At 35.8% G+C, this 14,021-nt stretch overlaps 1 protein-coding gene across 2 annotated transcripts in view; it reads right to left on the minus strand.

Annotated features, from left to right (window-relative positions):
* Positions 1-3,087: 3,087 nt before the first annotated feature.
* Positions 3,088-14,021, minus strand: part of LOC116341534 (extracellular serine/threonine protein CG31145-like) — a 70,690-nt gene continuing 59,756 nt past the window's right edge. For both annotated transcript variants that reach the window (XM_031768652.1, XM_031768651.1), the window contains 13 exons: positions 10,310-10,748; positions 9,973-10,194; positions 9,535-9,659; positions 8,306-8,384; positions 7,924-8,016; positions 7,227-7,422; positions 6,738-6,785; positions 5,974-6,054; positions 4,772-4,884; positions 4,480-4,579; positions 4,341-4,381; positions 4,119-4,183; positions 3,088-4,016 (listed from right to left, as the gene is read on the minus strand). In XM_031768652.1, coding sequence (XP_031624512.1) covers positions 3,880-4,016; positions 4,119-4,183; positions 4,341-4,381; positions 4,480-4,579; positions 4,772-4,884; positions 5,974-6,054; positions 6,738-6,785; positions 7,227-7,422; positions 7,924-8,016; positions 8,306-8,384; positions 9,535-9,659; positions 9,973-10,194; positions 10,310-10,530 — 1,521 coding nt within the window. In that variant the 5' untranslated portion in view covers positions 10,531-10,748 and the 3' untranslated portion in view covers positions 3,088-3,879. The remainder of the gene's footprint in view (positions 4,017-4,118; positions 4,184-4,340; positions 4,382-4,479; positions 4,580-4,771; positions 4,885-5,973; positions 6,055-6,737; positions 6,786-7,226; positions 7,423-7,923; positions 8,017-8,305; positions 8,385-9,534; positions 9,660-9,972; positions 10,195-10,309; positions 10,749-14,021) is intronic.

The raw sequence follows: 14,021 nt of genomic DNA on the forward strand, positions 1-14,021 counted from the left end.
GAGAGAGAGAGAGAGAGAGAGAGAGAGAGAGAGAGAGAGAGAGAGAGGGAGAAATATCGCATAAAATGCGAGTGGTTTTTCCTTTTTCGATTCGCCGGTATGCTTTCTGCCTACAAGAATATGTCGATATTTTGGTTGCGAGAGAACAACCATCACCGCAAAATATACATCACAGTCACATCAAGTATTATGTGGAAAAAGTAAAGGCGCTCACAATACGAGCCGAAAGAAAGGAAGGAAAGAAAAACTCTGTAAATTATTCGAAGAAGACAAAAATGAAATGTGAAACTTGCCGAATATTTGGCGCAAAACGTGATATGTGTGACCATGGGAACCATTCGAAATGTGATGCATCGAACAAAATACTAGATAAACTCTAGTGAATTGAATTTCAACCACCGTTTTCTCTCATTCCAATTAGAAATTAGGCATCGGATGCTACATAATATTGTGTACACTTTTGGACTTTTCGTTCATTCGATGGTTCGTGCTGCTTCCATTTCAACTAAATGGCATATCGTTTGTTCTCTCTTCTCCATTCTTTCTATTTGTGTGGCTTGCATGCTACTCAACAAATGCGATATTTGCACACATAATCGCATCCGTGTCATCCGCTTACAATTCCAGCAGTGGATTTTATGCAATATTTTTCTTTATGCATCACAATTTTTCGGTACAAGTGGAGTTTTTTGGGGATGGGAGTGAGGTAGAAAAAAGAGAGACATACACACTCAACAGTGCGCACACAGATCATTCGAACACATAAGCATCACTTATTATTAATTCAATGAATTATTTAGAGTTTCCTGACAAGAGTAAATGCATTTGAAATTGAAACACAACAATCAAGAGCGAGAGAGAGAGAGAGTAGAAGCTAAAGAATGAGAAAGAGAGAAAATGGATAAGAAATAGAGAACGTACGAAAAGCAGTGAGGGAAGAGAGTGATATAAAATAGAGGAAGAGACATAGAACGGGTGTAGAAAAAAATCAACTGATTCAATAAACAGAGAAGGAAAAAGCAACATGCATACTCCAAACAATTGCCAAATACATTCACTGTCGTTTGGTTCTTTTTCCATGCACTCCACTCGAACTATTTACTCGGTTTTATGAACATTTTTATATTGAATTCAAGTACACACTGGACGACGGCTTTTCGAAATGTCATGTTGACGGTTTTTCTGTCGATCTCTTTTTTTATGGATGAATAAAAATTACATCCATTTTATGCATGCCATGTAAAATTGGTCAAACATTTTACACGGATAAGTAACATCAAAGGCATCTTTTCTTCTGTTCCACAACCTCCACGAGACCTGATCTCTCACTCTCTCTCTCTGCATGTTTTTCCATTTATTGAATTCAAAGCTATGAGGTTGGTGATGAAAAACCACACAAACAAATTTCAATTTATAAGCAACAGCACAAAAAAAGAACCATCTACATATTTTTGTAACATTCTATCTCTCTTTCTTTCTCCTTCCCGATGAGCTTTGTTTTATATTATTCATTTTTTCCTCATGGAAGTTTTTTTTTTCGAGCACGCAATCTAAATCTGCACTTCAATCATTATGTATAGGTGCGCTCATGCTTGTTCATTGAATGGCTTATAGTAACCCGTTGATGTATCCAGTAGAATACCACTTACCATAATGCCATTGCATCCGAACTTTGCTTACCTATTACTTGATGGATTTACTTGATTCACTTCATAGGCAAAAAAAAACCCACACACACCAGAATAAAAAAAAAAAATGAGAAATAAAAGAAAATCGCACATAATCCATACATCAAATTGTTCCCGATATAGACGATATCACTCTATAAGCGATGTCGTTATGTTAGTTCTCTCCCTCTCTCCTTCAGTTTTTTCTACATGTCCGATTTGCAAAGAAGGTGAGACTATCGACACGGCAATTCGTACGAATGATGTACGTTTGAAGCTATATGAAAACACGAGAATGTTTTGGATAACACCCAATTTTCCATTATCGCTTGAGCGCTCAATCTACGCAAAAGAACTTCTCGATTTGCCGCATACACACATTCACCAAAAAACGAAGAACATTCTCGATATTTTTTGATGAGGAACGTGCATCAACCGGTTGGGGCTAAAAGAGAGATAAAAACAAGATCAGAAATAGAGTGAACGGAATTGCGCGAAAAAGCAAGCATGAACGAGAAATCGAGAACGGAAGAAAGAGTAAAAAAAAAAACATGAAACGAACGGGTACCACATGTATATAAAGAGTGAGTGCTTTTTACACGATTCGTCAACTGTCAAATGTGATTTTTGAAAAAAAGTCAAACACACACACGGTTTTGCATTGAAGCCACGAATCCGAAATGAATCCCAATACATCTCTTTTATGGAACGATGTACTCATAAAGCTCGAACCGGTTGTGTGTTGCTGTCTCTGTTATGCATATTATGCATACATAACCAATTTGAAGTGCACACAGAGACGAAAATGTTGGTCCCGGTTCAAATGAATTGTGTCGAAATAATTTAACAAGTTCAGGCGACATAATTTCCTCTCTCGAACGAGGAAAAATGCTTTGATCATCAAAATTAAGAGCAGCATCCCGCCACCCAGACTTCAAAAAACAGGAATGCGCTCTCACATACCATTTTATATATATATGTGTACTTACATTCATGGCATTGGATTTGGTGTCAAAAAATGAATAATGCATACAATATCGCGCGCGCGATTCATGGAATATTTTACGTTTGAACATTGATATTTTGCACTAACGACGACACCAATCGAACGATACATCAAATGCGTACTTACCACGCGCCGCTGCCATTACCATACTTTGGCGAATGTATACGGTTGTAATTTCAAGCAGCTTTTTTTACCGAGTCTCGTTTTACGTACCAGAAGCTCGTTTGTAAATTGATAATCCAGATATTAAATCTCAAGGGAATATATTCACTCCAGCAATATGACATAAGCTAATTGATTGATAATTTACCTCTTAGAACGGTGTCGATAATGTCAGCTTTTTAAAGAAAGTCAATCAATTGTAAGAAATTTAATTACATGCGGTTCGATTTTCAAGCAATAAAACACGATAGATTCAGTGTAAGACATTCTTGGCCTTTATTTTTCATTTTAATATTTCCTTCTGAAGGTATACACAGTTTCAGTTTGTAGCTGTTTTTCATTATTTAATCCACTTAAAGCTATTATAATAACTCATATAAACAGAATTCACTTAATTTTGCTTAAAACATTCTAGATGCTAAAATTATAGTTGTCTAGTATCATTTTTCAACATCAATTACAATATATATTTTTTTTTCTCGTCAATAAAAATTAAATAAATTTCTCGTCATAACAAAAATAGCGTTCTCGATTCCATTTCCAAGGTCAAAAAACATATTCCGAAATAAATCATTTCAAAAGAAATCAATGAACGAATTATCATCAAAAATAGATATCTATATATATACGAAACTTAAACAGCGGTAGCAATAAATTGTAAGGATTTGAAATGAATGTAAACCATCATTTCGACCTAACATAAATAGAATTTGTTATTTTATTTATCTACAATTTAAAAAGTCTTGGTTGCATTGGTTTTATTTCCTTTTTCTTTTCTTATTCGTACACTCCCACATACGTTGCGGCATTTCATCATCTTCTAAGTCCATTTTCTCTATCATTTAGCGACGCTAACCATCCTTGAGTGGCTTATGAAAACGAGGAATTTAATTACAATAAGTGTTTGTTGTACTTGCCTTCCATTTTTGTGTTCCATCCCCCTTGTATCTCTTCTATCGCTCTTAAGAACTTATCAATTTGGAGTGGACTCAAGCGAGAATACATTTGGAAGTGAAAATCAAGTAAATTGTGTGCTGAAGGTGCCTATGTAAAAACGACATTTTCGTACGTAATGACAACGTCATCAATGGAATTCTTGGCTATACAATCACGAACTCCTTTTAATATAATATCGACACGACGATCCAGCGCTTCCAAATGTGGTTCCCACAGAACTGGCGCTATAAACAAAATAGAATTTAAGAAGAAGAAGAAAAAAAGATACGGAATTTGCCATCAATTCAACTATTTTCGGTTTATATCGTTCGGTGGTCGTCTCTTACCGATCGGGTCTCTTGCTAAGCTTTCGCGCAACACAGACGATAATGGTTTTGCTCCCGCTTGAAATCTACACACACGCAAATTGAAATGACAATTTTAAAAAAGCATAAAAAATGACAGCAATTGAAAATTCAAATTGAGAATAACTAAAAGAAAAACCGCAAAAAACGAGGAGGAACAACATTCCAGTTCATTAAAATTATTTGTTCTTAATAAATACTTACTCTAAAAGCCGTTCAAGTGTTGACGCTCTTATCATGCAGCACTGTAAAAATAAAAAACAACAACAAAAAATGTTTAAAGCTTCAAACCCAAAGAACGCTTTTTCTTGCTTTTCTCTCTTTCTCCGACATTTTTGTTTACCTGTAATAGCGGTGCCAGAATGGTGAGCTCATCATGAAATGGTTTTCCAAATCCACGTCCGTGGTCACAATGCAGCGTAAATGTATTGTTTCCAAAAATTCTGTATGAAATACCCGGAAAAATAAATGTTTTTTTTTTTAAAGAGTCGAAAATTTTAATTATCAATACACTTGAACGTGTTTTGTGAGACGGGGCCGAAATGATATTTTTGATAGGTTTCTCTTTTTTTCGTTCGTTATTTTATTTGGTTTTTGGCGTTGCGGCGGTAAAAGCTTAAGATATTAACACTCACTTGAACGTTTCGTAGTGATGACGATCCATGTTGCCTGTCAGGAAGTCGAACACTGCCATGTCCATCAAATCTATTAATCGACGACCCTCGCTATATGGGTGAATATCTTTCACCTATACAAACAAAAGTAGACGTTAAATCATCTCGTTCACAACATTTCACTCACTCTCTCTCCCCCAATTTTACTCGTCGTTTTTTTTTTCTTATTTACTTTATGCTGTCATGAACGAGACGAGCGAACAAGCAATATAGAGATCGTTCTTTATATTTTGTGCAGTGTTGGAGTGTTCGCGTGGCACGATGGTAAATAAAATTCAATTCGTTCTTATCAAATTCGATTAAATACGTAATTCTGCTTCATTACATTCAAAATTGTTTGTTTTTCAATTGAATAGAAAATAATAGTATGAATGGCAGCAATGGCATCACCAATAGTAGTAGCTGTATACTACCACCGCTACCACTAGCGAATACACCGAATGCAGCCGATGCCGATGAAAGAAAAGGATGTGGATGCGGATGCGATGCCATCGGTATGTACTTCAAGTTTAGTGAGATCAAGTGAATTGTAGAACGAAACGAAACGATGAGCACGCATTTGCTGGCACCGACAAGCGACTATCATTGTTCAACATCAAATGGAAATAAAATCAAGCACTTGAATGAACGAAAATGAAGAAAATGCTTTTGGGATGATGAAAGTCGTTGGAAAAAAGCCAAACAATATGAGATTGAATGGCGAAAGAGTGAGCCGAAGATAGCAAATGAATAAAGCACGATGGAAGCCACTACAATACTATATTTCAACATGTTTCGAGTGAAGGGGATGAGAGTTGAGAGAGAGGGAAAAAAACTACTCGACTCAACTTGAATCGTGCCATACAAATAAAATTGAACTCAATATAATTGATGTAGATGTTCAGTCAAACTGGGCAGGAGACATTTAAAACCAATTCTTATGATTATTTCCGCATTTCGGCTGTCTTACTCTAATACACACACAGCACGTGCACATACACAATAAAAACGACGATGCCAAAAGAAGAAGAAAAACATAGTAAAATTGATGGACAGCATTTACACTATTATTATTTTTGGCATTTGAACTCCGGTTGGATTCGGTTATTTTTGTAAATTGAGTAGTGAATAAGACGAACGGTGGGTTAAACATATCAACAACAAAAAATAAGATGATTTCTTACCATGCTACAATAATCTTGGTCGGTTTCCCATGATGCTTTTCTTCGTTTGTGATATGATCTTCGCCATGGATGCCGCCAAGCCTTATAAAATTCACCAGCAAACAGCAACAAAGCGCAAATCCCATTCATTTTCCAAGAAACGAGATTATTCGAGAAATGGAACGCAGCCGAAAAAACACACACATATATATAAAATCCCGGTACGCCGAATAGAGCAATATATAGATGAAAAAAGATGAAAAAAAAGACACGAACATTCATATAAGAATCAAAAGATGAATAATAGCAAAAAGCAAAGGATACAAGTGGAAGCGAAGCACAGCGGGCAAGAGCACGAGAGAGAGAGATAGAGAGAGAGAGAGAGAGAGAGAGAGAGAGAGAGAGAGAGATGGGTAAAATGGTGTTCTCATCTCAATGTATATGTGTGAATGTGTTCAAATTAAATCGATTTGTAACAGTTGATAAGAATCTCTCAAATCCCATTAACTGTAAGTGGAGTTCGATTAAGCCCAGCTTTCCTAATGCCGTTTCATCCGCCCGTTTGTTTGTGTATATTGCTTTGATTTTCAATCTACACTCTTCACCTCACCTTCTCTCTCTCTCTCTTTATTGCTCTCGCATGTTTCTCACTCTTCGATTCCGCTTATCTTTTCTCACTTTTCCATGCAATTTATTCGCTGCTGCTGTACAATCTCATCGAAATAAATTCGCCAAGATTTCCATCTCTTCTTATTCTCTCTTTTTTTCTTCGTTTTTTTACTTACCTTTCGTGTTGACCTATCAAATTTGGGAAGATATGCCGCAAACGAACCCTATCATTTTCAAATAACGAACAAAAGAATAAAAGGAAGACATTTAGCAAAGTCATTATATTGAGATTACATGCAAAGTAATAAAAGGAAAGGTAAAATCGAAGAAAAAAACGCACACATTTCGATGAAAAATGATTAAATATTTAAGTAAACGTATTTCTTAAATGGTGTTCAACATTACGCAACAGTACAACGATAGATAGAGAGATAAGCACGCGCGTATCAAATACAATGCGTAAAAAATTATTGCAAAAATATGATGTTGCAATAAAAGTAATCACGAATAAAATGCCATGGCAAATAAAACAAATAGAAAACTTTTTCGCTCCGATTTTCTCATTACTTTTAGCAAAATTTCTCCAATCAATGTATCAGCATCGGATATTTTTCTTATTAAATTTGAAGAGTAGCAAAAGTGAAAATCGACCAAATGAATTTTACCTCGAGCATATCGGGACTGCCGCAAATGGCGTGAGATGTATCACAGTAATAAGAGCATTTTCCATGAAAACATAAATTATTTGATGGCGATACGAAAAATGTTTTCAGTAGATCTTCGTCGGCAATTCTATATATTTCCGTGGTAATATTTAACGTTCGGCCGGTAACTGGCATCGCTCTTCGGAAACCTAGTATTCTATGTGCCACACCAAAATAATGTGCAAGCCCAAAGAATCAAACGAAAGAAGAAGAAGAAAAAAATAAAAGAAAAACGAAGAAATTTATATTAAAATGTGCACAATGATAATAAAATAATGAGACAGTTATGGATTTTTATCAGTGATTCAAATGAACAATTATATGAAAAACGGAAATTTGTGGTCGACATCACTCGAATGCTACCGATTTGGAAAAAGCAGCAGCACAAAATATTTAATATGTTGTTACATTGTTGGAGAGGAATGATCGAGGGTGAACAGTGCGCTGGATGCCGAACTCAATGCAAAACTGTATGCATTGTTACATTAAACATTTCATTTCTTGTGGATCAAATTTTTCCACTTGATGTTGCTACTGCTTCATCAATGTAACTTTTTCAATGTTTAACGTGCTTTCGCAAAGTTTTCCGTCGGTGCTCGAGTACGGGCATGATATCATAATATGTATACAGATTGAAGACGAACGAAAAAGACCTTACCTATCTAAATGGAATGCAGCGATCTCGGCCGAGTGCCGTTCAAAGTCGGTGAAATAAAAATGATTTGGTAACGTTTGCTGTTCACGTGGAAACCTACAATTTTGCATAACAAAAAAAAAAATGTTTAAGAAATTGAGAACGAAGAAAAATGGAAACGAAGTTATAAGACAATGGACATTTTGTTCTATGTCGGTTGGACCGTTTGACGAGACGATAAGTAGAATGAAATAGTCAAGAGTCAACAATGATAAACGATTTAACAATATTTAATTACGAAAACCATTTTAAAGTTTAAGCAATATCAATGTTTTCAAGTTGTACAGGCAACAAACATTTTCTTTATGCCAGAAATATGATTGGCAGAAATGTTGCATAAAATTACCTCATCGGTTTGAAGAGCGCTTCAAAATTGTTGCCATAATCAATTATTAATTTTAACTGCGTTCCTCCTTCTTTTTGCTCTGGAAGTTGAGAAAAAAAAGAAAAATGTTTTAAAAAAAAGGAATTATTGTTATTTTTTTCTGACAAAGTGAAAACATGGTATCGTCTCTAGCACGTATTTTATTTCTTTTTTAGTGTTCCATTCGCGAGACAGAGGCGAAAAGATCGGTTTGCGTTGTTTTAAATTTATTTTTTTATACCGCCACGAAGCCTATGGTGTAATCTATGGGACGCACCAAACGATCTTTAACCAACAAATGTTCATGCACACGCGTCAGATTACTGTTAAAACATATAAAGATTAAAACTTTTTAAAGATACGATGTGCCTAAAGACTTAAGGCAAAAACGAATGTGAAACGCATTTCGAGTTCTTTGTGACGCGCAATTTTCCTCTTATTTGCTTACCGCTCGGGCGCACCATCGAGAGAGAGAAAAAAAAGAAAGAGGGCAAGACCTTGTTCTATCTTCATCTTTCTCTCATGTTGCCCATAAAAATTTGGTTGTCGGTACATGTGCTGGCTCTATGTCGAATGTGTTGCGTCGTCTGAGCAAATATCGAATGTCGGTGTGTGTACGAGCATGTCTCTCATTTATACTTTTAATTATACGGAACAATAGAACCCAGCTTTTAATCTTATTTATAAAATAATTCGTAATAATATAGTGAAGCGGTAAAATAATTTCACTCGCGTAAAGTTTTCGCTAAATAAATTTTGGTGGAAAATTTTCCATGTTTAATCGCATTTTGTTGATACGAAAATTTTGTTTGTGCATGTAAGCATTATAACAACAACAATAACCGCATCAACAACATCATAGACGAGCGCGCACTACTTCAGACTACAATTTGTAGGGGCACACATACTATCGCGCATCACACGCTCATATATGACTCATGAACGAGTAGCAAGTTCATCGTCTGCCAACATCTCGGCAGAACATTTTGTTTGAAATTTAATGTGATTTTACCAAGAAGTATCGATGTGCGTATATAAATAAAATGCCGTGATTCTGTTCGTACAAAAGTTCTCGGTGTATTTAGTTTCGTGGTTTTCATTTATAGCTTAAGACGATGACGATAGTAAAGACCGAACAGCGAAGGTGGAATGAAAATAAGTGTGAGGAAGCGAGAATCGTTCAAGAAGTTGAAGGTTTAAAAGCTACTTACCAGCATGGAGAATCTGATGCGTTGCCATATCGTGTAATAATTTATCGACTAAAGTTGAGTTCTCTGGATAGAGTTCATTTTGTCTGATTTCCAGGTGAAATTTATCTAAGTTCGTTGAATTTTCACTGAAGCAAAACAAGAAAAGTGGGAAAGCGATAACAAAAACGTGGTCGTTACAAAACTATTTAAAGGAGGAGTGCATAGTTTTTTTTTCTTCTTACAATGTATGCTAAGATCTATGAAAAATGTGTGTGTGTGTGTGAGTGTGAGCAAGTAAATGGAAGATGAGTGGTAGACATATACATATACAGATACACACAAAGTGAGAGTAGATCATAAAAGTGCATTCGATTTTTTGGGTGTGTTTCTTTTTGCTAAAACCATCCGATTAAAACTACTTGAATTCAATCTGAAATTGCTTTATAATTTGATTCTTACTTTAGATGCATGTTGAGAAGTTCACCAAGCGATGGAAATGATTCTCTTTCACTGGATGCTTGTTTTGATGTTTTCTCATCATTCAATTTCACCTTTCGAACTGCTTCTTGTAGGTCTTCAAATTTATCCATTGGCTTGAATGTCGTTCGTATAGTTGTAACCGTATGCTCGCCACTCTGTTCAACTGCCACTACTGTTTGCATCCGTGGGATTATCAAATTTCTGCAACGAGAAGAGAAAAAAAAAGAGAGAATGCAATCAGATTTTCAAGCTCTGTGTAAAGCTATGCTGCAATTGAAATATTTTTGTGAAAATGAAATGAGAATCGAATGTTTACCCTAATTGAAATTTTTGTTTGAATGCTGAAAATACGCCATTTCGATCGGAATCGTTTGGTGCAACGAGCTTTGCATGCATTGGCGGTACCATCAAATGACCCTTTGACATATTCATATCCATTTGCAAATCGGCTATAAGTAGAATGGTAATCAACACCAGCGAAACGCCGAGGCCAACGGCTAAACGCTCTTTTAACTTCATCGATCTCATTAAACCCATTTTTCCTTCGGTTTCGTTATTTGCCAATTTAATTCGATCTCTCTGGTTTCTATCGTCGTCGGCGTCGTCGCCGTCGTCCAACTATGTCAACAGATGCACACAGCAATTGAATTTCAGGTGCACTACTCGATTTTGTATTGTTGTCTCGTTTTGTGAGTATGAGTATAGTTGTTTTTGCGTACGTGTAGATGCAGCTTGATTTTGTTATATAAAGTATCCTGAAATTGAAAACAGAACAAAGATAATTTTAATTCAATGCAATACAATATCCGTTTCGTATTCAAATCCAAAATCCAGATTGAAATCAAATCCAAGCTATTTAGCATAGATTTCGTTAGTCATTTTTGTCAAAGAGACCATTGGTTGTGCACTAATCAAAAGCATCCTATAATTTTCCGAATAGACGCATCATCATAAGTGAAGTCGATTTTTAAATTTTTGCTTTGGTTATATTAGTGCGTATGTGTGAGGGCGCTTTGATTCGCGCGGGCGTATGTTTGCATATTTCTATTTGATTTCAGCAGTGAACTAAATTAAACGGGAGCATACGATTGTACAGTGAAACATTGCAGATAAGAATTTTCGTCAAGGGATTATGATATGCTATCGCTTTGTTTGGAATTCTTTAACCTTCGTTATTCATTAATAAATATCATGTACGTGCACAATCATTTAATCGCGTTTTACTGCAATCGAATGAATAAACAATCTGATGCATTCATATTTTCTCATGCTGAAATGTCGGTTTTTATTTAACTTTCTTTGCCAACTTTCGAAATTCGGCATCTCCAATCTGATTGAAAAGAGTGTGTTTGAGCACAGACAGTATGTGGTGTGTGTGTGTGTATGTGTGCACATGCTCTGGTGCTGCTATTGAACCCAACCTTGATTGACCAAATAATGCAGAATATTGTAGATCATTGAAGCCGTCTGTGCTGCGTACAGCACGTACAAATGATTGCAGCACAACGATAAATATAAACATGCCTCAAGTGATTCATATAAAATCGTATCTGTTTCACGTGAAAATCGATTAAATATGCTAAAGATATTGGTTTTGCCATTCGCAATTGTGGCAAACAGAGTAAATTTGGCGGTGTTTTGAAGTGAATCGAACGGATAACCGATTGGATTGAAATCGATTTGGCATGAGTTCCGTTCGCTTTTGAAATCTAAGCGTATAATCAGCAATAATTTTCATCTTTTGCTCCTTCAACCAGATAATAACTTAATTATCGCATTCTATAAACGAATGAACAAAACATTGTGTAAAATTATCAATTATAGGTGTAATAAAGTGTCAGCAATTAAGCTGAAAGCGACTGTAACAACAGCGACAAGAACAACAACAACAACTAGATGACAAAGAACAATAACAGACATAAACTAATATAAAGCAATTGTTGGCCAACGGAAACTTCTATCCGTAAGATAAATTGCATTCATTTTATGCGTACGCCGTTTGCTTTGTGCAAATGTTGGCATCGTCATCACCGTCTTCGTTGTCTTTTTGAAACACGATCGAAATGAACGCGATTTTCCGCGCTCTGTAACACCGGCAGCAACAATTTGACTCACGCCACAAAACTCGGGAGAATGGGAAACGCTTTTCTATTTTCGTCTCTGTCTCTTTTTTTTTTTTTTTGTTGTTCTAACGACCATTGTTTCGATTTCTTTAAGCAAAGCCACAAATAAACAGTCTAACTGACTATAACATCAGCTCATTGCTGCAACCACCATGCTTATTTTAGCTTATTATCGCTCTTGCTCTCTCTCCCTCTCCTCCTGTTTTTTTAGCTCTTTCTCTCCCTTTGTCGATCTGCTTGTGGCGGAAAAGTTCGCAGATGGTCCGACACTGTAATTCGATGTGTCGTGGCGGCGGCTCTTCATTATAATACGGCAAATATATATTTTGCGCGTTCAACTTTTCAAACTTTGTTTCAATGGTAAAATGCGACGCCGTTGCGTTCAAATTCATGCTACACCGCTAATAATAATAATGATAACAATAATAATAAATAGCCCGAGCACATTTTTCATTATCTCCTCAGAAAAATTACTTTCAAAAGAATAATTTTCTTCTCTATTTTCACGTCTCAACATTTTACTTTTCCGCACACACCTAGTGTGTAAGGTAAAGTATTGGAATCGGTCGAAAAATTAACACCCATAAAAAATGTGTTTTCTGGGTGTTTTTGGGGCCAGGGAACACGAATCTAGCGTTTTTTCGATGTCCGAATGTATGTGCGTACCCTGTACCCTGTACGCTGTACCCTGTACGCAAAAATTTGTTAACACGATAACTTTCAAACAAGAAAAGTAATTCAAAATCTGACTTCACAGGATGATTGGGGGTGCCGAGGAATAGAAACCATTAGATTTTGAGCGACTTTGGTTGACAGAGTGAAGTGTCATGTCTGGTGTGATGCCCATGGCCATCCACGGGAAAAATTCAATTTTTCTTCCAAAAGTGATATTTAATGTATTCTTAAACATCCAAAAATATGTACTGGGAGGTTTTTGGGTACGAGAAAACCGAATATGACGTTAGTTTTGTGATACAAATAACTTTCGACACACTTTTCATACAAAAAATTCAAAAAATTTGGATTTTTGTATGGAAGCCATGCCTGTATGATATCGTAATGAGCTGAAACTTTGCACAGGTTATTTTTATCACACATAAATACCATTCCGAGAGTTTGAAGACATTTCAACGCATATTAGGGGCACCTCCCAAACAAAATTTTGGATTTTTCGCTCTAAAACGAAATTTTGTATGGGAAGTACCCTTAATAGGCATTGAAATTTCTTCAAACTTTCAGAATGTTAACTTTTTGTGAAAAAAATAACCTCTGCAAATTTTCACATGATTACGATATCATATAGGCATGGCTCCGATACAAAAATTCCCATCTTTAGTAGTTTTTGTAAGAAAAGTGCTTCGAAAATTATTTTTATCTAAAACTAATGTCAGATTTAGTTTTCTCGTGAATTATTTGAGTAAAAGATTTGTAATAAATGCATGTCGTGGATCACAGTGCGGAAAAGTTCATCTTACGGATGTAAGACATTTTATTTTTCTTCTTTTTTTTCAACTCTCTATCTCTCTCTTGTTCCCCTTTCAATTCTTTTCAGATTTTTTTCGCCTTTGGTTTTTTTCTTGTGCAAATTTGTGCAGTTGTTGTTTAATTTTCTGGGGATATTTTTCCAAAGCATCGTATGAACACCATTTTCACCCAACCACTCTCATGCTCATGCATTGAGCACATAGATTTATGAGAGAGCGAACGACACTCCAAAACATTAACCATTCAGTTGTAACTAACATTTGTTCGCGTTCCAAAAACTCTTCGACTCTCAAATCATGTGAAAAATCACATTCTAATTTTCGGTTTTTTTTATTGGCCCAGTACGCTCATATATTTTCAAGCCGTGACATTTCATTTTCGTTGCACTAAACGAGACCCGAAAGATTAATTCTCTTTTTT

This window comes from Contarinia nasturtii, unplaced genomic scaffold (assembly GCF_009176525.2).
Source record: "Contarinia nasturtii isolate CC-2019 unplaced genomic scaffold, AAFC_CNas_1.1 Cnas_scaffold_745, whole genome shotgun sequence".
Classification (NCBI taxonomy): domain Eukaryota; kingdom Metazoa; phylum Arthropoda; class Insecta; order Diptera; family Cecidomyiidae; genus Contarinia; species Contarinia nasturtii.